The sequence below is a fragment of the Rhyacophila brunnea genome, unplaced genomic scaffold (genome assembly GCF_057557595.1).
Source record: "Rhyacophila brunnea isolate RB1 unplaced genomic scaffold, BYU_Rbru_1.0 scaffold_4, whole genome shotgun sequence".
Lineage (NCBI taxonomy): Eukaryota > Metazoa > Arthropoda > Insecta > Trichoptera > Rhyacophilidae > Rhyacophila > Rhyacophila brunnea.
In genome coordinates, this window is record NW_028233068.1 from 3,769,662 (window position 1) to 3,792,822 (window position 23,161).

General features: G+C 33.4%; 1 protein-coding gene across 1 annotated transcript in view; it reads right to left on the reverse strand.

The window, feature by feature from the left end:
• Positions 1 to 23,161, reverse strand: part of sns (nephrin adhesion molecule sticks and stones) — a 268,329-nt gene that overhangs the window by 50,657 nt on the left and 194,511 nt on the right. The window contains exon 7 of the mRNA XM_085954519.1: positions 16,791 to 16,944. Coding sequence (XP_085810645.1) covers positions 16,791 to 16,944 — 154 coding nt within the window. The remainder of the gene's footprint in view (positions 1 to 16,790; positions 16,945 to 23,161) is intronic.

A 23,161-nucleotide genomic window follows, 5' to 3' on the forward strand; every position in this document is an offset into this window, starting at 1 on the left:
TGAAACTAGGCGCTTCAAATAACATTTTGAACGTTTGAGAGCTATGGAACCACAGATACACAACATCCGCCACAGGATCAATAACGCAGAAATTTATTCCAAACATAAACTCTGCCATCACTCATGCCAGGAACATAAAAATATCACACGAACTCACACATATACTAACAGGCCACGGAACAGTGGGAGCCTATCTTAAAGACTTAGATTGAGCGACGATGACTGTTGTCCAAGTGACGGGTTACACATCTCAAACTGTGTGGCATGTCATCAACGACTGCCCTATACTATAAAGAGAGCGATGGACTCTCAGAACTATATGTAGACACCATAACCATGAAATTGACCTCCAAAAACCTTACGAAATAATAAACAATAAAGCAACACAAGAACACTACATAAAATATTTAATTCTGGTCATAAAGAAAATTAAATATATAAATGGAGGAATATAATTAACTACACATTAATGCAACTAACCCTCCCAACCACCTTGTAACAAAAAGCAAGGGCATGGTTATTTATATTAAAAAAATGTGTGTCTTACGAAAATGAACCACGCAGTATAATAGTGTATGTTGCAACCTTCAATATACATTTTAATAATGAGCATCATTGCATAAACCGAGAACAGTTGCCAGTATTCGACGAATGACGTATTCTGGACACGTGTTTAAGTTTATCTCGTATTATTCCACACTCGAGATTGGTTGCCTACCCACACTGGTTTCAATTCCCATTTTTTATGAGTTTCCTGGTTGTATCTCATTTCTATAATAATTCATAGACTAATAGTTGAGTTGAAGTAGAGAAACCTGAGAAAATGGACTTAGTCACTAGGTCCGACAATAGTGAAAAACAACATGTGATTTTGCCAGACTCGGTATTCTAACCCAGGACTCGTGACTTCGCAAGGAAACACGTTATCACTCGGCCACCACAGATGAAAGTTACATTTAGTAAGTATATGGAAACAGTCATTTGGTATAATATTTTAATAATACGTACTTAAGTATATATTATTGTATCTACATTAATAATTAATACCTAAATGAAATATTTGATAGTTAAACACTCAACACCAGGCCTGGGAAAACTCTTTGGATGAAGGGCCACATTAAGAATATAGACGTTTTAGACATACAAAATGAAAAAGGAATTTAAACATAAAACATAAATGATTTGCTACGAGGGTGGGTCAATAAGTCCTTAGAAAAGCCGACAGGTGGCGCGACTAGTACTGTATTAATGTAATTTTTAATAATAATAATAATGTAATTTTTTCGTCGCTTTGTGACTGTAGATGAAACATGGATACACCACTATACTCCCGAGACGAAAGAACAGTCAAAGCAGTGGATTGCGAAGGCAAACCATGACCAAAGAAGGCGAAAACCGTAAAATCAGCTGGTAAGGTTATGGCTACTGTATTTTGGGATGCACGTGAAATTATTTTCGTTGACTATTTGGAAAAAGGAAAAACAATAACAGGGGATTATTATGCATCTTTATTGGACCAGCTAAAAAATAAAATTGAAGAAAAACGGCCTCATTTAAACAGGAAAAAAATCTTCTTTCATCAGGACAATGCCCGTGTTCACACATGTTTACGATAAATGGCTAAAATTGAAGAATATAAGTTCGAATTGGTCGACCACCCACCGTATTCGCCAGATTTAGCCCCCAGTGACTTTTTCCTTTTCCCAAACTTAAAAAAATGGCTAAGTGGACAACGTTTTTTTTCAAATGAAGAAGTCATCGATCGGACAAATGCTTATTTTGAGGACCTTCCGAAAACTTATTTTTCTGACGGTTTAAAAAAAATTGAGAAACGTCTTACCAAGTGTATTGAGCTCCAAGAAGATTATGTTGAGAAATAAAAAAAAAATACAAAAATAAAAACTGTTTTAATGCTTTTTTCTAAGGAATTATTGACCCACCCTCGTATATAATAGCTGACAATAAATTTAAGGAGAAGAATGAAACTGTTTTACATTTTTCAACATTTAAAATAAATTTCAGGTGTTAATTTTGTAGTTGAGATTCTTAAAACTGCTTGCAAATGTTCATCGGCGATGTTTGATCATAGAGAGTTTTTATTGATATTCATAATTGAAAATGTTCGTTCACATAATTTATGTACTTAATAATAATAAATAATCAACATTTTTCGAGCGGAATCTTCAAGATTTGCAGATTTCTTCTAGACGGTGCAATTCATGTATATTCAAAATTTATTTTAAAAAGGCGTTAAAATGTAAAAGAACTTTTTTTTCAGAAATATGATTAAAACTCGCGGGCCATAGTTTACCCAGGTCTGCTCTACACAATCTTAACCAGTGGTTTCCAAACTTTATGTTACTACGCCTCACTTTAAAAAAAATCTAATCTTGGCGCCTCCTACCCCTTTATTTCATTAAATAATACACCTTTTTAAATATCATCATATATCATAAAATATCATTTGAGTTTATCAATTATCATATAGGTATCACATAAAATTGCAAAGGATAGCCACATATTTAAATTATTTAACAGGCTCGAAACAAAACAGCGAAACAAAGACTTTTTTTACTATTCATAAAATAACGTGAAAAGTGCATTAGCAAACTAACCAAGAACTCAGTAAATAGATTTTTGTTTGCTTCAATGTATCTGGCGCACAAATCATTTAAAAGTGAAACATGGCGAACTTATTTTTTTAGTAATTTTGATTTCCAAAGCTCCAATATTTCATGAATGCCTTCATTCTGTCTTATTAAATTTCATCCAAATGGACAAGTTTAACAACAAAATTATCGTTCGTAAACAAAATTACCTCAAATTTCAACATTATGATTCAACCCTTTTACATCATTTTTTTCACAAGATAGCCAGCGCGCTTCACAATATACCTACTATAGAAGTGAGGTATTATAAAATTAGTCTCCATATTTTCAGACAGGTTTGAAAACAACCTTTGGTAGGTATAGTTCGGTTATGAGTAACACAATAATTATAACAATGAGTATAACAAATAATTCAGTATATCGGGTATTTTCAAAATGTGTTTGCCGCTGTATTCCTCATAACCGAACTGTACCCAACCTTTTATAGGACTGTTTTATGTAGTTTATATCTAGCGGCCGTTTTATAAAATAAGCATTTGCAAACTGCAAACCTATGGCTAGATTAATTGTGTGAAACTTCTCGCGCCTCCCTTCGCAACACTCCGCGTCCCAGTTTGGAAATCGCTGGTCTAAGCTAAACAGTTATATGAGTAAATATTTACGTTTATAATTATTATATAAAATATGTTTGACGATTCGAAAACTAAAAAATAATAATAAAAGTGTGGGGTTATACATTTCCACTATAATAAGAAATAAGGATAAAAATAATAATTCTTGTCTAAAACTTCGCGACTAGTTTTGCTGTTATAAATATTTTACTTAATCGTATTCCTCGAGCCTTATTCAATACAATCCTATAGGTAGCTATTATATTTTGTCTTTGAAAGAATAACGTAGTTAGTAGTTACCCCCTGATTCTAAATATGACTAACTACACCTGCGTAAGGGAAAATTCAAATATTCCGCGGAAACCATAGACGCCCACGTCGTTAAGTGTGTCTTTTCGAAATGTGTCATATTTCGCTAATTTTCCGACGTTTTTCACACTAAGCACTCTCTACTTGTTTCATTTTACCGTCGAGCGAGTTTTCCGAGATTTTCTCTTCAAGAATATTATTACCATCGCTATACATCACTAATCTGGGTTCCTTGCTGCTACCTAATGATAATTAAAAAACAAACGCCTCCTATTAATCCCACCATTTAGATTCAAATAGGGTGATACTGCTTCAATCCTGTTTGGAACAATAACAAATTATGTTTTTATTAGACTACTTTTAGATGTATTGAAAAAATTTTGAAATCCTAAATACGTGTTGGAAAAAAGAGCCGAGTGAATTCCAACTCACAAGAATAATTCATTTTCGACGTTGGCTTTGGTCTAGAATGGAGTTCACAATGTGGCTGAAAATATGCTGCAAATAGCTAAATCTCTATATATATATAAATCTCGTGTCACGATGTTTGTGGTCGAACTCCTCCGAAATGGCTCGATCGATTTTTATGAATTTTTTTATGTATCTTTGTTAGGTATGAGAATAGGTCAACAAGTATATTTCATACCGCTAGGTGATTAGGGTATCTCTATCCAGAAAATTTTTTCTTTTATTTTTTTGAAAATTTCTTTTTGTATTTTTTTTATTATTTTGCATCAAAAAATACCTATAACCCCAAATTTTCACCCTCCTACCCCCACCCTCCCATTTTTTAATCGCGATTTTATTATTTTTGTATGAACAAATTTAACCGTCGTTCGTATTTCAAACAGAACGAAATTATTTATGTTGTTGAATGACAGATAGCGCTACGTCCGAGAAGAATTCAAGAGAAGCGTCGCGTCATTTTGACATTTCATTCGGCATATCACAACGCAGTGCGTGCAAAATTTTGTACGATTTATTTTAATTTATCTATTTTTATGTGCGTGTATTACAGTGCACAATGCCATCAAGACGCAAGGGGGGCCATTTGGGCCGTCGAACGAATAAAGCAACAAACATGCAAAATAGTAGAGCAGAAAGAACAGACGAACAAATCCAACAAGATAACAAAAACGTGCGTGTAAGCATGTCGCAATTGCGTGCATCCCAATCACAAGAGGCACGAGCTGAACGAAATCAACAACGACAATTGGAACGGAGCCAAGCGCGCCGGTTCGTAGTTAACACACGCAGAGCAAATGACCGACAACGCCAACAAGTACATCGAACATTTACATCCGCTTCGTTCCTTCGTCTGGCATTCGAGCACGAGCCAGATATTGAATATTCCGCTCATCCGAAAGTACTGATTGGTGCTATGGACAAAGAATGTCCTCATTGTCATGCGCTCAAATTCAAACATGAGTCAGCCGGGATGTGTTGCGCATCAGGAAAAGTGAAACTACCAGAAATTGAGATACCACCAGAACCATTGAACGGCTTGCTCATCGGCACGGTTCCAGATTCAAACCTGTTCCTGAAGTCCATTCGCACATTCAATTCATACTTCCAAATGACTTCGTTCGGAGCAACAGAAATAGTTCACAATACTGCGGCAAATGGTCAACAATTCCATTCTACGTTCAAAATCAAAGGCCAAGTATACCACAAAGTAGGCTCATTGCTGCCAATGCCAAACGAACCACATAATTTTTTACAAATCTACTTTATGAGCGGTGAGGACATCAATCATGTGGATGCATGTTGCGGCTACAATAGCCTCAATTCGCCTAATGCCAGGCGCATCGTCGGCGAACTGGGCGCCCTGTTGAATGAGCACAATGAATTATTGAAATTCTTCAAAACACACATGCACGAATTGCAAAGTGACAATCACGCTATTGTCATCAATCCTGATAAAACACCAGCTGGAGAGCACGTGCTTCGATTCAATGCGCCTGTTGTTGACGAAATTGCTGGAATCGTGATTCGAAGAAGAAACAATAATCTGGAGTTTATCGCTGACACACACCGTTCATACGACGCTCTCCAATATCCGCAAATTTTCTGGAAGGGACAAGACGGATATTGCATAAACATCAAACAACGAGATCCTGTCACAGGTAATTCATTCATTATGAACATCATTACTCATTTTGAATTGAGATAATGAATGGTTGATGTTTTTTGTTTTTATCGGCGGTCATCGTCTACAGCGCTCTATTCCTCTTTCTGTCATATATCCTATTACCGCACACTTACGATACATTCGTTATTTTTTATTTAACAACCAAAATATTCATTAGAAATAATTTATATGGCAGAACAACGTTTGCCGGGTCAGCTAGTAATAAATAAAAGTATGTCGTAAAGAAAATATATTATCTAATCTTTCTTTGAACATACATAATTTTGAAAATATTCATGAGAAAATATAGCCAATAGATTTTTTTTTTGAAAAAAGTAAGACACCCGGCAGGTATCGAACCTGCGTCTATTGGGTATCGCACCCTGTGAATTATTACTATACTACGACAGCCATGCTTAATTGCGACAAATTTTAATTATTGGCCTTTTTAATACCTGCTCATAAGCGAGTTACGGTAGGCGATCGGTTTTGTAAAATCGGTGTTCAAAAAAGATTTTTTCTATTTGCTATATTTTCTGATAAATGTTTTCAAAATTATGTATGTTCAATAATTAGAATGGTACATTCTTAAAATCTTGTGAATTGTTCGTTGAATAAAATAAATAGTTAATTAATAATCATTCTTTATTTATATTTGCTACGACACGGCCAATCGGTCCGATTGACGGCTAATAAACCGACTTAAACGAAAAAAATGTAACCAAGTATACAATTATAATTTTAATCAAAACATTCAATGTGTTCCCTGTTACAGCAATATATGTATGTATGTGACATTACGATGTATGTAACAAACAATAAACAATATGGAGTAAAATAAAATATATAAATTGCAAATAAAAAAAAATGAGCAGTGGATGAAATAATTAGTAGGGTATATTAGGAAGGTTGTTCGTTTTCTCAGAATCAAAACAAAATTATGGACACCTCGGAAATTTAGCACCATGGATACCGCCGCCATTTTGCGAATATATTCCATTTTTGAAAAGCTCCTAAAGTAAAACAAAATAATTGTTCTACGCGCCAAAAGTTGCCAGCCGAAAAATTCCAATTAAGAACTTTCGAGGAGAGAAAGAGCTCAGCAATTATGCGTTAATTTTTCGTCTCAAGTGAGCTCACAGTCCAAGTGATCCCGCCGAAGCCATTAAAGTTCGACCCGCGATGAGAATGGGTCCTAATTGCTCGCTTTTGGTTCGCTTTAAATCGAGGAGTTTCGGGAATAATGCCGCGATCAAATATTCAGGCGGTAAACCGATCGCATTTTTGTGCAACATTCGATTAGAGTGGACAATTTGTTTCGCCGACACCTAATTATTAATTTAAAAAATATATAAGTACTTACTTATATAATTTATTTGATATATAGAGAATATTTTTATACGAAATAATAGATTACATAATATTTTTTTGTGGATTAATTTATTATAAGTTCAAAAATATTATATATAACATCCATTTCCATCTCTGTACAAAGGGTGTTTGCTGTCACATAAGAGTGATATTTCTGTAAAAAAAAATGTTTAATGCATGAAGCCACTTTCATTTTTGAAAATATTTTTTTTTGTATTCTCAGTAAACAATAAAGTGAGTAGGCTAGCAAAGGTAAGCGCCCCATAAGTCATTATAAAAGGTATAAAAATCAATGTCAAGAGTTATAACTTTTTTATTCGTCTCGTGGGGCTTAATGTGGTCGCATTCAAATAAAGTCACGTATGCGTTATATAAAAGTTGTGAAGTAGTAAAAATATTCAATAAACTGTGGCCATTGACGATCTTATTATGAATCCGTTCAGGTATCAAAAAATTAATAACGTGTAGACACTATTGATATTTTGATAGTAAAATATTAACTGTGTATTATAATAATAATAAAAATTAATAGCATACATAAACTGACTTCTAAAGTAAATATCAAAATATGTCAATGTCAATGAAATTTAATGATTCTCGCAAATTTATTTACTTATTTTAAGTACTTAAATATATATACATATTTTAAAAATAACTAAAAATATTAAATGTTGGACGAGTGGTATCGTCTCGGCTGGTCAAATAATGCGTCCATAGTAAGTACACACGCACATTCTTACTCGATGGTTTTACGCTCATCCCAACATGTTTCAACGTGTGTACCATCTGGCTCGATGGTTTTTTGTTCGACATCGAACAAATTTCGCTATCCGAAAAAGATTGAAGGTCCGTAATTCTTGTTCGATGCAATTTGAGTGAGGGAGTGAGGAAGCACCGGCAAGGCTCGTGTGGCCTCGCTCTCACTCGTGGTCGAAGTCGTGGCGGTGTGACGGTGTCCTCACAGCGTCTTGTGTCGAGTTGCTCGACTGTGTGGACGCAACGATGAGCATGCTTTCAAGTCAACATGCTCGATCGAGCAAAACCGTCGAGCAAGAACGTGCGTGGGTACTAGGCTTCAGGTTCGAATAACGGATCTGGCAAATTCACATGTTATTTTTTTCAATGTGTGTTTGATCCCAGAGCATGGATCTACTCGAATGAGTTAAGATTCACATCGGATTATAGAGTCAATTAAAGAACATATATCGAATAAAAAGTATAGTGGAATGTAGTTTGTTACTCATAAATATATAATTATGGAATTGGTGCAATAGTGGCTAATTAATAGTGTCTAATACGTTTATGGATAAGTAACATAGTTTCATATTTTTAGCTGTACTATTTAAATGTGATTTAATCAAAAGGGTTTGCGAGCAGTTGCCATTAATAATTCATTTTTTTAGCTTGGTCGATAAATGAAAGTACAATATACACAATTACTTCCCGATCAATCTTGTACATTTAAAATTAGTGATAAATTATTTAATAGTGAATAATTTAAATTAGGCCTCGAATAGTGCACACAGTAATCGAACGTACTAGGAATAGCGAAAATCAAATGACATTCGATTTAAATCGAGTGAAAATTAATAAGCGTCGCATTCCAGACGGCGCCAAGCGACAGTCCCCTCAAAGGAACAGTTGGCACTGCAAAATGATCAATGAAAATACACCTTATGGCGCAAAGCCTTAAGTCTATTGTTCGACAATTAACAGGATACGGGGAAATGTATGGGAGTGTATTGTCAGAAATATGCAGTAGGTAGTTAACATTTTGGCACAAATATCTCTTCGAGCCTTTTTAATGCGCTAATTTTGGAATTGTTTTGTCGATTATTGACTGAGTGAATTTAATTAGCGGAGAAATTATTTATTTGATGTTTTTTTACAGTAGATATTATAGAACATTATGTTAACATATTTTAATATACAATATACACATGTTGGTATTTCCAGTAAAACAGAACAAAGGTATCGGTAATTCAATATAAAATTAATGAAAATATGTCGAATATAAAATATTTCCATAAAATGTAAGCGTAGCGTGGATACGGATGTTATATAATAATATGTTAAAGTATTTCAGAATTTTAATTCAGCAGTCTTCACAGTGAACAATATAATTATTTACTTACATAAAATGATCAAGTATCAATTATTGTATATTTCTACAAACCTTATCCTAACTTCATCCGTAATCTACGTATATATATATATAGGAAACAATTATAACCTGCTTGTGAGCGAACCTTTAAACTACTACTTACTACTACTTCACGATGTTAGATTCTAAGAGGATCATATGGGTCTCCAAATGGTGGAGGTCGTATTAACAGATTTTGTTTATACGAGAAATGGATGTTAGCCACTTCCTAAACCTGTTAGGTCCATACCCTAACTTGATTTTCCCTCTTCCCTCCACCACCCGCGTCTCCACACCTGTTATGTAGGCGTATACGGTGGCGTAACGAGCGTGAGGCGCTCTTCAAATTTGTGCCAAAAGTGTCACAGGAGCATCTTCCCAAGACCTTGGTTGGCGTGCACTAGAGTGTGCGTGATTCCTACTTCGATATAATGTATAACGGTCAATTCTCGATCAGAAAATACCTTCTCGCTCGCCGAAAATTTCCCTCGTAGATACCAAGTTGCAATGTCCGACCAGTCCAACTGGGTCGAACCGACTTGAGAAGCTCTTCCCTTTCAATCGACATATGGGGACACTCCCAGAGAATGCTCGCCTGCCATACTCTGACTCCAAACACAAATTAAAAAACAAATGTGTATTTTCCAGACCCATGATTCGAACCTGGGACCCACGACACAACAAGCCGACGCTTAAGCCACTTGGCCATCGTGGGCGTCCAACATAAAATAATACACAATATTAGAAAAATATCAAAGACATAATAATATTATTTTGTTTTCTACTTGACATCACACACACAAATGAAACACAATATATTATATTACGTATTCCACAAAGTGTAATAATAATCAGGATCGCTTTCGTCGGCTTAAATAGGATAATGTTAATTGATAAATTTAAATATAATGTTTTTCTACCAAGAGTCAGTTGATACCATAGAACAGATTAATAAATAGAATTACGATAGGCTATTCCCCAATACACTAAATTTTGACTCAGTTTCATTTTGTACACAATATTACACTGGTAAGACCAGCTGTTACGTATGCAGGGGTGCTGCATTATTCAGGGATGAGTGATAAGAAAACACTGTTGTTATTTATTTATTTGACTCACTCACGCAGTGAGCAGGTGATATATTTTTTAATGAACCTGTCTTATAAAAAGTTTTTTTTTTAATAATAATAAAATTGCCCGAGTACGATTTCGACGTGAGTTAATAAGCAGAGGGTTGGAGTGGACCCTTTTTTGAGTTGCTTTGCTCCAGCTCCGCTTCGGGACCTAATACTTGCTCCAGCTCCGGTCCACGGTCTGCTCCGCTCCGGGTGAAAAGTTTTAATAGGTATTATATGTATACAAATGTTAAATTGAAAAAATAAGTAGTTTTGAAATAATGTTTATTATTCGTCCTTTTCATTGTTAAACAAAATTCAGCAAAGTTGACAGCGAATCGTCTTTCATTATCTGCCTCTTGTGTCAAAAAGTGAGGTTATTTATCTCTCGACAGTGTTGCCGTATTTCAAATAATTTCAGTGTTGAAAAGTGTCAATTATAGTTTATTGGATTTTAGGACGAAAATTTAATAATAACAAAAACATCTGGAGCAGTGGAGCACTACAAATTTTCGGTGCTCCGGGTAATTCCCCATTGCTCCACTGCTCGTGCTCCTGCTCCGAGCTCTGGTTAAAGTGTGCCTACTATCTAATTGGTTATTATGAAGAAAAATATTTTCTGATTTATAGTTATCCGTTATAAGATTATTTATATTAAAAATATTTGCAAATATTGTATTCAAAGGCAAGACATAACATGGATTTAAAAAATCCACGTAAAAAGGTCAACACTTTTATTGATATGGTATACGCAATTTGAAGGGGAAAAAAAACAAGACAAGTAACACAAAATGTGCGTAAAAACAACGTAAATATATCAAACTAAAAACTGTGATGAATTTAAATATTATAAACGTAGATTTAGTAGAGACTTTTTAAACTTTTACGGCTCCGAACTAAAACTTTCGGCGAATACATAGTTTACGAGCTTACATTATATGGCTCAAGTTTATTTTTTTATTTTACGACCGAACTTTTGTGCCACGCCAGAAAAATGCGAAACGCGATGTTTTGTGTATGAATTTTAAAGCAATTTTAAGACGCTTTACGAGGGGATGCAGATATACAGAGTGATAAATAATGTCGTCCGAAAATTATTATAATGTAGATTATGTTTCGGATTACCTATTATCTTTTGACATAGTGCATATTGGGTTCCGCTGTAAACAGGGCTGGTCGTTGGGTCGATATTACCAATTGGGTCTAAAACTGGCTACACGCATGAAAAGAAAATTACCCAACAAAAATTATACAAGAAAAGGGCATTGTTTTTAACGTACTCGTTATTGTGTGTTATAATTATTGATTGTTTGTTTATGAGTAAAAATCATCCATATACCTATTGTCAGTATATGGTAGACTTTTCTTTTAGAAATCTGATTATTGTCAAAAATTTAAAAATTAATCCTTTTTTTATTAGTTAAATATATTTATTATTATTCGTATGTCATTTTGTATATTATCAACCGCAAATAATAAAAGTAACTATAACGTCTTAACACAATTTTAGCGTACGAGTGTATATAATATATTAATTATCAAATTTAAATAGGCGCAAAAAAGACAAGCAGGTATTAAGGTATTAAAAGAAAGTGTCTAACATATTGACGGCTACGATGGCCGAGCGGCTAACGCGTCGGATTATAATGTCGGTGGTCCCGGGTTCGAATCATGGTTTTGGAAAATACACATTTTGTTATTTAGTGCATTTCAAGTTAGAGTATGGATCTAATAGGTTGAACAAGTGGTTAAAATCTATTTTTTATCGTACAAAGAAAAAATATGTTAATAAAAAAATTCTCTCTATGGAAGCCCATAATATGATCTGAGATCGTACATAGTCAAAAAAAATACATGGATATCAATTCGTTAAAATAACGTCTTCATCAAGATACGAAACAAAATTGATGGATCCACATATAATGATGTTAAATTTTAATTTATGCTGTAAAGTAAATTTATGTATAATACACCTCTATTGCCATTTCCAACCAGCGCATCTATTCTATTCACAAGACAGCTATCCGCAGTTATCGAGGGTAGTTTTCCATATGTTTGTATCGAAGCATTATAATTGTTACAATAAGATAGCCGTCTAAACAGTCAAAACTGTCTATATCGCACTAAAATTTAGCACACCCAAGTGAGGTGCTGTTAAAACATAGCACTTTTTGTAACAATTACAACTTACTTGTGCTAATACTTCGACACAAAACTACCCTCAATAGCTGCCGATAGTAGTCTTGTGTATAGAATAGATGCGCAGGAACAGATGTCCCGCTGTCGATTAGTTATAACAGAATATAAATACACAGAATATAAACAGAATAAATAATTTATACAAATGTTTAGAATAGTAACCATAATAAAGTTAGTGTCAAATAAAAATTTTGTTCATTTTAGATGGTTATGAAATGAGATTTGGATAAGGGTCGAATAATAGACTATACTGCGTTAGAAACTCTGCATTTATAGTATATAACACTATCAATTAATAATTGAAGGCGTCCCTATAAAAAGGGTCTATATAATACATTGGTGACAAAAGTGATTTTATTGTATTTAAAGGGCAGTATATATATATATATATATATATATATATATATACAATAACAGTATATACACAGCGTGGCGAATTTAAATTACATAATATTGCCACGCTTCTTATCAAAACGGTTGGCTAACGTGGAAGAAGGGTCTACATGCGATGCAGGTACAATTTGATAGGAACTTTTAAATAATTCTTAAGGATTTAAATTAAAAGTCCATCAAGTACCATCGGTCGATAGTATTAATATTGATACTTTTACTTTGATTTTTTTATGTTTTTATTATTTGCTCTATCCTCTATTCAATTAAAATATTATTTTTAAGATAAGAAAATGCTTGTCTTTCAAAATATACACATAAAACATTAAATTGTTGTTATTTATTTCACTAAGTATTTTTCATCTCTCCTGAACATTTTTATTTTTGAATATAGAACCTTTTTATGGTAATGTATACTTATGTATTTATAAAAGTTATTTATAAAAGAAATTGATGTTAATGGAAAACAAGCTATATCCAGTATAATGAAATTATTGAAGATGAAAAGTCGTTGACTATAATGCTACGAGGTTATTTTTTTGTTTTCAATTATGATGAGTCATGGAATCGTAAGCCTCTCGACGTGGTGTAAATTTTTTCCGCTTGCAACTCTCAGATAGGGAGAAACGAAAAACTTTTTTCCCTTCTGAGGCCGCATCATTCGTTTTCGGGATTTTCCAAGATTTACTGCACGCTTAATGGGAGGCCATTCGTTTTATGTGGATATAACTTAAATAAAATATATATAATATTGAGCCAAGAGAAAGATATAATGTATCGCCGAACGGGTGAGTGCATTCAGAATGTTTTAATGACTCAAAACGCCGAATGTTTTATTAAAAACTTCTGATAAAAACTGCTTTATTTTACGTAAAAGCCTAATAAATCTACGATTATAACATATCACTGCTACAGAATCACAAAATCAGCGAGATATGTATTACTGACTGTTTGCTAACATAACTTGGGCTCAATACTATTATGAATTTATCATAGAGATATTAAATAAAAAGAGGGGCTAGGAATCGGCTTTCTCATACAACTGAATGAAGCAGGCCAACAATAGCCGACATCTTACGAGAAATAGCGACATCTTGCAGGATTTACTTTGGTCATTATAATGTACCCATATGATTAATACTTTTAACGTTAATTTTGCCGCAAATTGAGTTCATAAAATTAAAAATAAGACTATTGACGAGAAGAAAGCTTTCTACGAAATCTTTGGAAATAAACTTTTTTTTAATTATTCAGTGTTGAATCGGGAATGTAACCAATTATTCATAAATCGGTAGACTAAATGTATTACAAATACACAGACGATACCAAATTTAAATTTGCGTGGAATTCATAGATAAATTGTCAATAATTTCCCACTTCAAAGACACCAAATTTTTAAAAACAACATAAAATAAATAATATTAACTCCGACGTAAGTATTTTATATTAACTAATGCAATCCTAGGTTTGTAATCCCATAACCTCGAATCGTAGGATTGGTCTTGATTTCTAGAATCTGACATCCTGGGATGGAAAATGCTGGAATCCTGGCCGTTTTATATATTGTTTTAGTAAAAAAAAAAAACTTGTTTTCGTGAACTCTAAAGATATATAACCTACAGATGTTAACAGTTAATATTAAATGATAATTACAATGTCATTTTTATAAATAATTAACAACAATAATGTATATAAAAATTATCATATTCATCGTAATAATCAAAAACATACTTAATTTTGAAAACACTTCTGAGAGAATATATTATAACCAAGAGGAAAAATCTTTTTGAAAAAAATAAGACACCGAAGGAATCGAACCTGCATCTCTCGGCTATCGCGCCCACGAACATTGACCACAATGCTAAAGGAGTCATACTTAATTACGACACAATTTAACTAATGGCTTTAATACTCTCTGAAGCGCTTACTAAATTGGTTTGCTTTTTTCAAAAAGATTTTTTCTATTGGTTATCATATATTTTCTCATCAGTGTTTTCAAAATTATCTAAGTATGTTCAATAATAAGAATGTTACATTCTTAAATCTTGTGAATTATTCGTTGAATAAAAAAAAATAGTTAAGTAATAATACATATTTTTCCCATGAAGATCGATTTAAAATTTTCCGAAAGAACTCAATATACTTGCATAAAGAACATAAAATACCTACCATATGTATTTATTTTTATAGATATCGCCAACATTTCTTTATAAAGCTATAAAACCCCCTCATTATTCAATTATAATGAAATAATAAAAAATATGTCTAAATGATAAATATTTTATATTTTGAATATTGTATTCTACTTAATTAGTACCCACTGAATAAACAAAAAATGGGACAAGCTTTCACAATATTTGTTCACTAATCGCAGGATCCCGGAATCAAAAATACTAATTACGAAATTCTGATGTTAAAATATGTATCCGGGACAATGTTTATTTAGCCAAACAATTATTGAAAATAAATTGCCGTAAATATAAACTCCGTTCAACGAAAAATGGCGTAACAATTGCCATTTTAAAAAAAAATGTTTAGCGAATAAAAAAATACTTTCAGACGTGTTTTAAAATACTACACCGCACGCACATAGCCCACGGCGCACTCCAGAGAACGTACACTGTAAATTAAACCAAACTTGCTTTCCCGTTTACTAATTCAGTACTTACATAAAGTGTAGGATTAATTTATAATTAAGAAGTAGGCTAAATTCCCCAAAAAAGTTTTCCCAAAAGTTTAAGACGAATATGGCGCACGGTTTTTACGGCTAACAGCATCGAAAAGCACATTGTTTTTAAAAAAACGAGCTTCGCAAGAGATCGCTATCAGGCAGGATAATAGTTTCCAGAGATTTTATTTAAAAAAGGCGCGCTGAGACTTCTTTTGGTTATCTGGTGTTGAAAAGTAGCGTGTTGTAAGTTGGAATTAGAAACTGGTTGCTTACTTAACAATGAGACTTAGTTTTAGTAAGGCATGTTCAGAATAAATTACCCGTAATTTCTGTTAGTGTGGCTTTGTACGAAAATATTCAAAATAATTCATAGATCTCAACTCCTCCATAGAGATTTGTATGAAATTTTTACAATTTGTAAATGTTGTATGTATTTGTTAATGTAAAGTAAAAAGAAATGGGCTGGACACATAGCTCGAAGAAGGGACAATCGTTTGGACAAATCTAGTCATTCAGTGGTACCCAAGAGGTACAAAACGTCCGCAAGGTAGACCTAGAGGCCGCTGGATCGATTAAATTATAAAATTATGCGGAAGTACGTGGCAACGCAACGCACAGGACCGAGAGAAGTGGAATCAGCTTGGAGAGGCCTTCATACAGCAGTGAATAGATTCAGGCTGATAATGATATTTATTATTACGTCAGTACAAAATATTCACCTCATTATTCTATTTCTCGTGATGACCATACGAGTCATTATGCACACACATATTTCCAAAATCCGACAATATCTAAGACTTTAGAGGATGGCATTAAATGTATCACCAACCTAACGACGTATTTTCCGAACACATATTAAAAATAGGAAAACCTTTTAATACATAGTCAATAAAGTCCCTCAGTTTTTTTATTATTGATTATGGCATTATTACCACAGTTCCGATATCTTGATGTAGAATATTCTTGTAAGAAATAATTGACAGTAGACAGAGTGTAATCTTACAAATATTATAAGTAGGTACATTGCTTTTTGTAGGTGGTTGGAAAATGAATTCTCCCTATACTGCAATAAGGGTGCACATTGTCATGTTCATGTCATTTAGTGTGTAAGGTAAAGTAGTTGGTATAAGTCAATGCTTAAGGCAGATAAAAATGAATAATAAAGAAAATCTTTCTTTCAAAGTACATTAAGAAAAAAAATAATATTGGTTTATCATTATTGTTAAATTAAAATATCTCACCTGTAAGTCATCTGTATCTGGTCAGAGTTCTTGTACCACACGAGCTGAGCAGGTGGATTTCCACCGCGACTCCTGCAGACCAACTCTACCGTCTGACCTCTGCGGACTGTTTCTCCTCCCGTATAGCCTTCGATGTATGGAGCTCCAGGAGGGTCTGAAAAAAAAATAGTAATTGTATGAGAAAATATGGCCAAGCAGTTAGCACTACTAGGAATGATTTACAGAGAAATATTTAACGAAAATTAATTATTAATATTAAGAATCAGTTTTAGATAATAGAACAATATATAATATTATGAACCTATGTTACTTCGCAATTATTATTAGATACTTACATAAAATACATATAATTATAATTATGTAGACAAAAACCTAAATCCCTTTGATTGGTTCGGCTAGGATATTCTATTATCCATTCACAACCCGTTGCGTTTCCACACCCATTAAGCATACGCACACATACACTGTGGCGTAATGAACATTCTTTGAAATTAGTGAGAGAGAATCCCATGGATAACCTGTCAATGCCTTAGTTACCATCCATTACAGTGCTTGAGTCCTATTCTATGAATGGTCTCGTCAAAACATCATAACTTAAAATAAGAGCTTATGTAAAATACCGCAAACATTTTTAGTACACATAGGAACAAGACACAATGCTTAACTGGTACGACTAAGGGTTGGACGTTTGACTTCAAAAGCTCTTTCTTACAATAAACATAATATTATAAGGAAAAGTTATGATCGGAATTCTGCAAGGTTAAAAAGTGGTTGTTTACGTCATAAGTTAATTAAAATAATGAAATATTTTCATATTGTATTGTGTTAAAATACGTAGTAAGGCGTAGAGGTTACCAAGGATGCACACATTTAAGGACAAAATTAGCAAAATAATAAAAGGAGACTGTGATTCCAAATTTACATAATTTTATGAATGTTATTGGCAATATTTACGTGTAAACACGTTAATAAGCGGCAATGAAAATGCTCTGAAAGCTAACTGCGTCGTTCGGAGAACTTTACAACTATTTTTACATCCTCTCGAATCTCTTCAAAAATCTTTACGGGCTGTGCGGTATCCGAGTAATATCTCGTTCTTCAAAAATCCCTAAAGCGGGTTTTCCTGGCTTTAATGGCAAGGCAATTAAAAGATTTCACCCTCCGAGAGACGGGACAGGGCGCTATCTTCAAATCTGGTGTTGACAGTCGGCTAATTTGACGGGTGCCCGGTGGAAAACTTTTTTTTATACTTCAACACCGCCGCAGAGTTCGAGTACTTTAATTTTCCTAAATTGAGCCATGTCCACACCGAGCAATGTTATATTACATTACGTCATATTATGCAACATTGGATTCAATTATCGTTGTTTATTTACATAAATTTTACTATGTAGGTATATGGAAAGACTATAAAATAATAAAACAAATTGTATAGGTAGGTACCTACCGTTAAAATCAATACATATCTGAAAAAATTAATACCTATATAATATCGGCAGCATAGATTTAACATAATCGGGAGTAATTTTAATGCTTATATTAGTAAAGTCATAGCTTTGGAGAAGTAGGAGATATTTCGAACATTTAATGCACAAATTTAACACTTTAAAGCAAAATATTTCAATATATTTAATGAGTAAAAGATTGACCAGAAATGTAAATATTTCAAGCATTTAGGTACCTACATTGAGAGTTATGCTCAAATTACATTGGCAGATTGCGTCTGGCCCGATTGTCTGCCACGATTTCCAAAATCTATTATCTATGATTTTCCGGGATCGTGAACGATCGTGAACAAATTGGAACCAATCCTATTTCCGTCTGCCACGATTCACGAAGATTCAAGCGAAGATAGCCGAGAACGTGCGAAAATATCAGAAGCTACCACCCGCTTGCGAGGTTAGGTTCGACAGCTGTGATTTGACGTACAATTGCAAGGGAAAACTGTTTAGTGTAGCCACTACTCTAACGAAGAAATAGTTATCGGTCAACCTATATTTTTAATAATAGCAACTCAATGTTTTTTTTAAACCAATAAAAAGCTAGGACCAACGCGATCGAATCGTTGCGTGTAATTGGTTCTAGTGTAGGGACGTTGGTCACTATGGTGGGCGTAGATCATTGGATCTGGTTGGATCTGCGCGTCTGCCAATGTAATTAAACCTTTAACGAATGATCTGTGGGTGAATTTTTGGAATAACACGTATGTATTTTTTATTTGATTTACAGTTGAACTAGTGAAGTCAATATAAAGTTAGTGACAATATAAATAATTAATACTATGGTCTTAAGGTACTTGACGGATTTTTTAAGAAGCAATATTGCGTACAATGTGAACATCACATTTGAAATAATTATTCATTAATCTAAAGAAAAACGGAAAAGAGAAAAAAATAAAGGATTAATAAATTATTTGTAGAAAAGCTTGATTTTGAGATGGAGTAGAAAAAAATGCAGCAAAGTTCATTATTATAAAGGAAGCGAAAGTAGAAAGAATTAAGACTGACAATTTAAATTTAGTTTTCGCGAATTAAAAAAGTTTTCTTATGAAGGCTATTTATTGCATTGGTGCAAAATAAAATTCATTCATTCAATTCAACAAAAGCGTAGCTATAAATTCATTCCCTTTTTCGCTTTAGACAGGTCATAATAATATATTATACACTCCAATATGGGAGTCAAGTGTACTGAACCTGTGTTCATATATTATAGTAGTAACAGCCGAAGATTAATACATTCCTAGAGCTGAAATTGAAAAATACAATAGGTATGTATATTTAGAGTTGGGTATTTCCCGAGAAAATCTCAATCTCGAGATTCGGGATTTCCCGAAATGATGATATTTTGAATTATCGAGTTCCGGGATTTCCAGAAAATTATTCTCGAGAATTCTCGAGATATCGGGATATTTAAAAAAAAACCTGTAAAAATTCCTAAAATCAGTCTAAAAACAGAGAAATTCCCTTTTTTTAATTATGTAAGAAGACCAACTAATAAAAGTAGGAAAACAAAAATAATTCAAAAAATTACTTATTAAAATAGTATTTCAAAAAACACAGACTATCAATCTCTGCGTCTAACAATCGCGTACGTTTTTGAGACACAAAATTCCCTGATGTTGAAAATTTGTGCTCATTTTGAGTTGAAGTTGGCTTAATTGTGTTAAAAGCCCCGATCAGTCTTTGAACGTTTTATGTTTTCTGTGTACTTTTTTGAAATAGAAAAATCGTTTTTACAATTAATATTTGATAATAAAGAAATCCCGAATCTTGAGAAAAGATTCTCGGGATCCGGGATTTCCCGAAATGTTAAAAATCTCAATTCTCGAGATTCGGGATTGAAAATCTCGAAAATTTCTCGAGAATTCCCGTCGGGAAATTCACGAAACCCAACTCTATGTATATTCCATCGATATTTTTCCGGTAAGCCTTCTCACATTATAGTGTAAATTAAGGAAACTATGTAATGTACGCCATAAACATCCCCAAGTTCCTTTGATTCACTGAGGTTCATTATATACATAGCATATTCTTAATGTCATTTTTAAATATTACTTTTCCAATCAAGGTGCGTCATGCGCCAATTTGAGCACTACCGACAGTGGCTTACTTCATGTGGTGGGTAATATTTTTATAAGGTGGTGGTTGAGTAATATTTTTTTCACCTGGTTCAGCAACATCACTGGTATCTTAATCCAGCTAATGTGCAACGATAAACTGCCATAGTTGATATAAAATCGAAAAATAAAAGACGCCGCAGTTGGCTTCGAATCACCAGCCTGTCGGTTTACAGGCAAGCACGCTGCCAAATGCATCATTTAGGCTGTGGGAAATGTAAAATTTTGATTTTGAATCGGCCGGCCAACCGCGTAAATCGCTGGAGACAAAATTATGCATTCGAAGCATCAAACACAAGCAATACCTACTATATATTACAAACTTTGGAAAATTTGTCGTTTTCATTGGTACCTACTTATACAAATATGTAACTGATGATGAGTGTGCAGCACGACAATGAATATTAAATATTTTTTATTGTTTAACGTACGTGTATTTAACGTTTTTTTATTGACTGACGGAAGTGGCTGACATCCATTTCTCGTAAAAACAAATAAAATCTGTAAATACAAACCCCCACTCTGTGGAGGCCCATATGATCATATTAGGATCGGAGATGGTCGGAGAGAGAGATATATGTCATTGTATTTTATTATACTACTACACCTTTCTAAAAGCGATACGATAAGAAAAAGTAGTCATTTTATTAAAAATTACTGCCTGTTGAAAAATAGTACTGAAAAGCAGTATTGTTTTTAATATAATATTAAAATGTTAGTATATATATATGCCATTCATACAGAGTAACGAAATAAATTTTCTATTGTCACAAAAAAAAATCATCCTTTTTTATAGACAAAACTGGCGATGTTCGATATAATTATTCTTATGTTATCATTATTCATTAATAACATCATAAAAAAAATGATTTGAAATATTGAGGTATATATTGTTTACGGTATAGGTACAGAAATTGGTAAATCACAGAACGTAATAATAATATAATATGCCTTGTAATTCTATTTCCGTATATTAAATTACCATATAGTATGCTATTTGTATAGAAAAGGTACCTAGGTGCACAGTTGTATCTCCGGCTTTGATAAAAAAGAAAACAAAGCAATGCTACGATTCCGTACAAAGTTTATTTTTGTTTTAGAGTACGAATAAAAAATCTCTAATAGGCCGTCGCTATGGCAATATTCACAGAAGTAGAACATAATAATATTCTCCATTTCGTATCTTGCTGTGTAATTTTACACGAAAATAAAAGAGACGGAATGTAATTAAAATTGGACTAAGGGTAGTCATTGGACATGCTTTTATTTTTTGTCTTTTTAAAACACGCCAAGTGTGAGTGAATAAAAAAATACAAAACGCGTCATTCATTGTATTATTTTCGCAAATTTTATTAAAATATCGTGTCCTCATTTGCCCTCTATCCAACTCATTTACTGAATTTGAAAACAATTCAATATTTTTGATGCTAAGGTTTTGGTCAGTTTAAGGAGAATATTACTTTAAATTAGTAAATAAAAATATATATATATATATCTGCGCATCAATTCTATACAAAAGACTACTTTCGGCCTGGAATTTGTATCGAAGTATTAGCACTTATTGGAAAAATTACAATAAGTTAGTTGTAATTGTTACAATACGTGCTATGTTTTAACAGCACCTCTTTTGGCAGTGGTAAATTTTAGAGCGAGATAGACAGTTTTGACGGCTAACGTATTGTAATTGTTCTAATCAGTGCTAATACTTATATACAAACCTACTCTAGATAGCTGCCGTAGCGGCCGAAAGCAGTCTTGTGTATAGAATAGATGCGCTGGTGCAGATTTTGTCGATTACCATTTTCATATACGGGGTAGAATCGTGGACATTATGAAACAATAAAAATAAAATGTTTCTAAACTAAACTAAACTAAATACAGAATCAATATCTCGATACTGCATCAGCGTACGGTTTAGGATTCTTCGACTACATTATTCGCCGTGGTATAGAAGGCCTCGAGAGGTTAATTATTCAGGGTAATGTGCCTGCTAAAGAGGCAAAGGGCGAATAGGAAATCCGATAGCATCCACCGTAAGGCTTGCAGAGGATAAGAAGAGTTGGCGTGATCACCATCATCAGCCATGACGGTGTCGATATGGAAGAATGATTTTTGAATATATAATAAAAAACCAAAATATCATGGTAATGTTACCATAAGCCATCCTATAATAGACTATATATAAGCAAAGTAATTAATACGAAAACGTATGATTACCAGAGGCGTAGACTACGGTAAACGATTGAACAAAAGAAAATACTGAATCACACCAAGACAGCAATGAGTCATAATTTACGAGCAGTATACTAAAACATGGTTAAAATGAAGAGTGGCCCAGATTTGAATCCCTGGTTAGGAAAATTTACTGTTGATTTTAATGTGTGTTTAGAGTCAGAGTATGGACTCCATAGGTTGAGCAAAATGACCAACAATCATTTCCCGTCAAAAAAAATACTAATTCATTCATTCTATACAACAAAATTACAGTTGGTACAGCGCTAAAAATGGAATTTTTTACGAACCGGAGCGCTCGATATTTTTTTGGAAATATTACATAGTTATCTAATTATAATATGCATGTTTTATAAAAAATAAGTGCGTTTGGTTTTTGTTATATATGGCCTATCTAGCACAAACGGTCAAAATATTTTTTCAACGAGACTGTTTTTTGAGAGATTTTGGGTATTTCATGAACCGGAACGGTGCTCCGGTCATTTCGAGCCCTGAGTAGGTAGGTATACACTGCATAATAAAT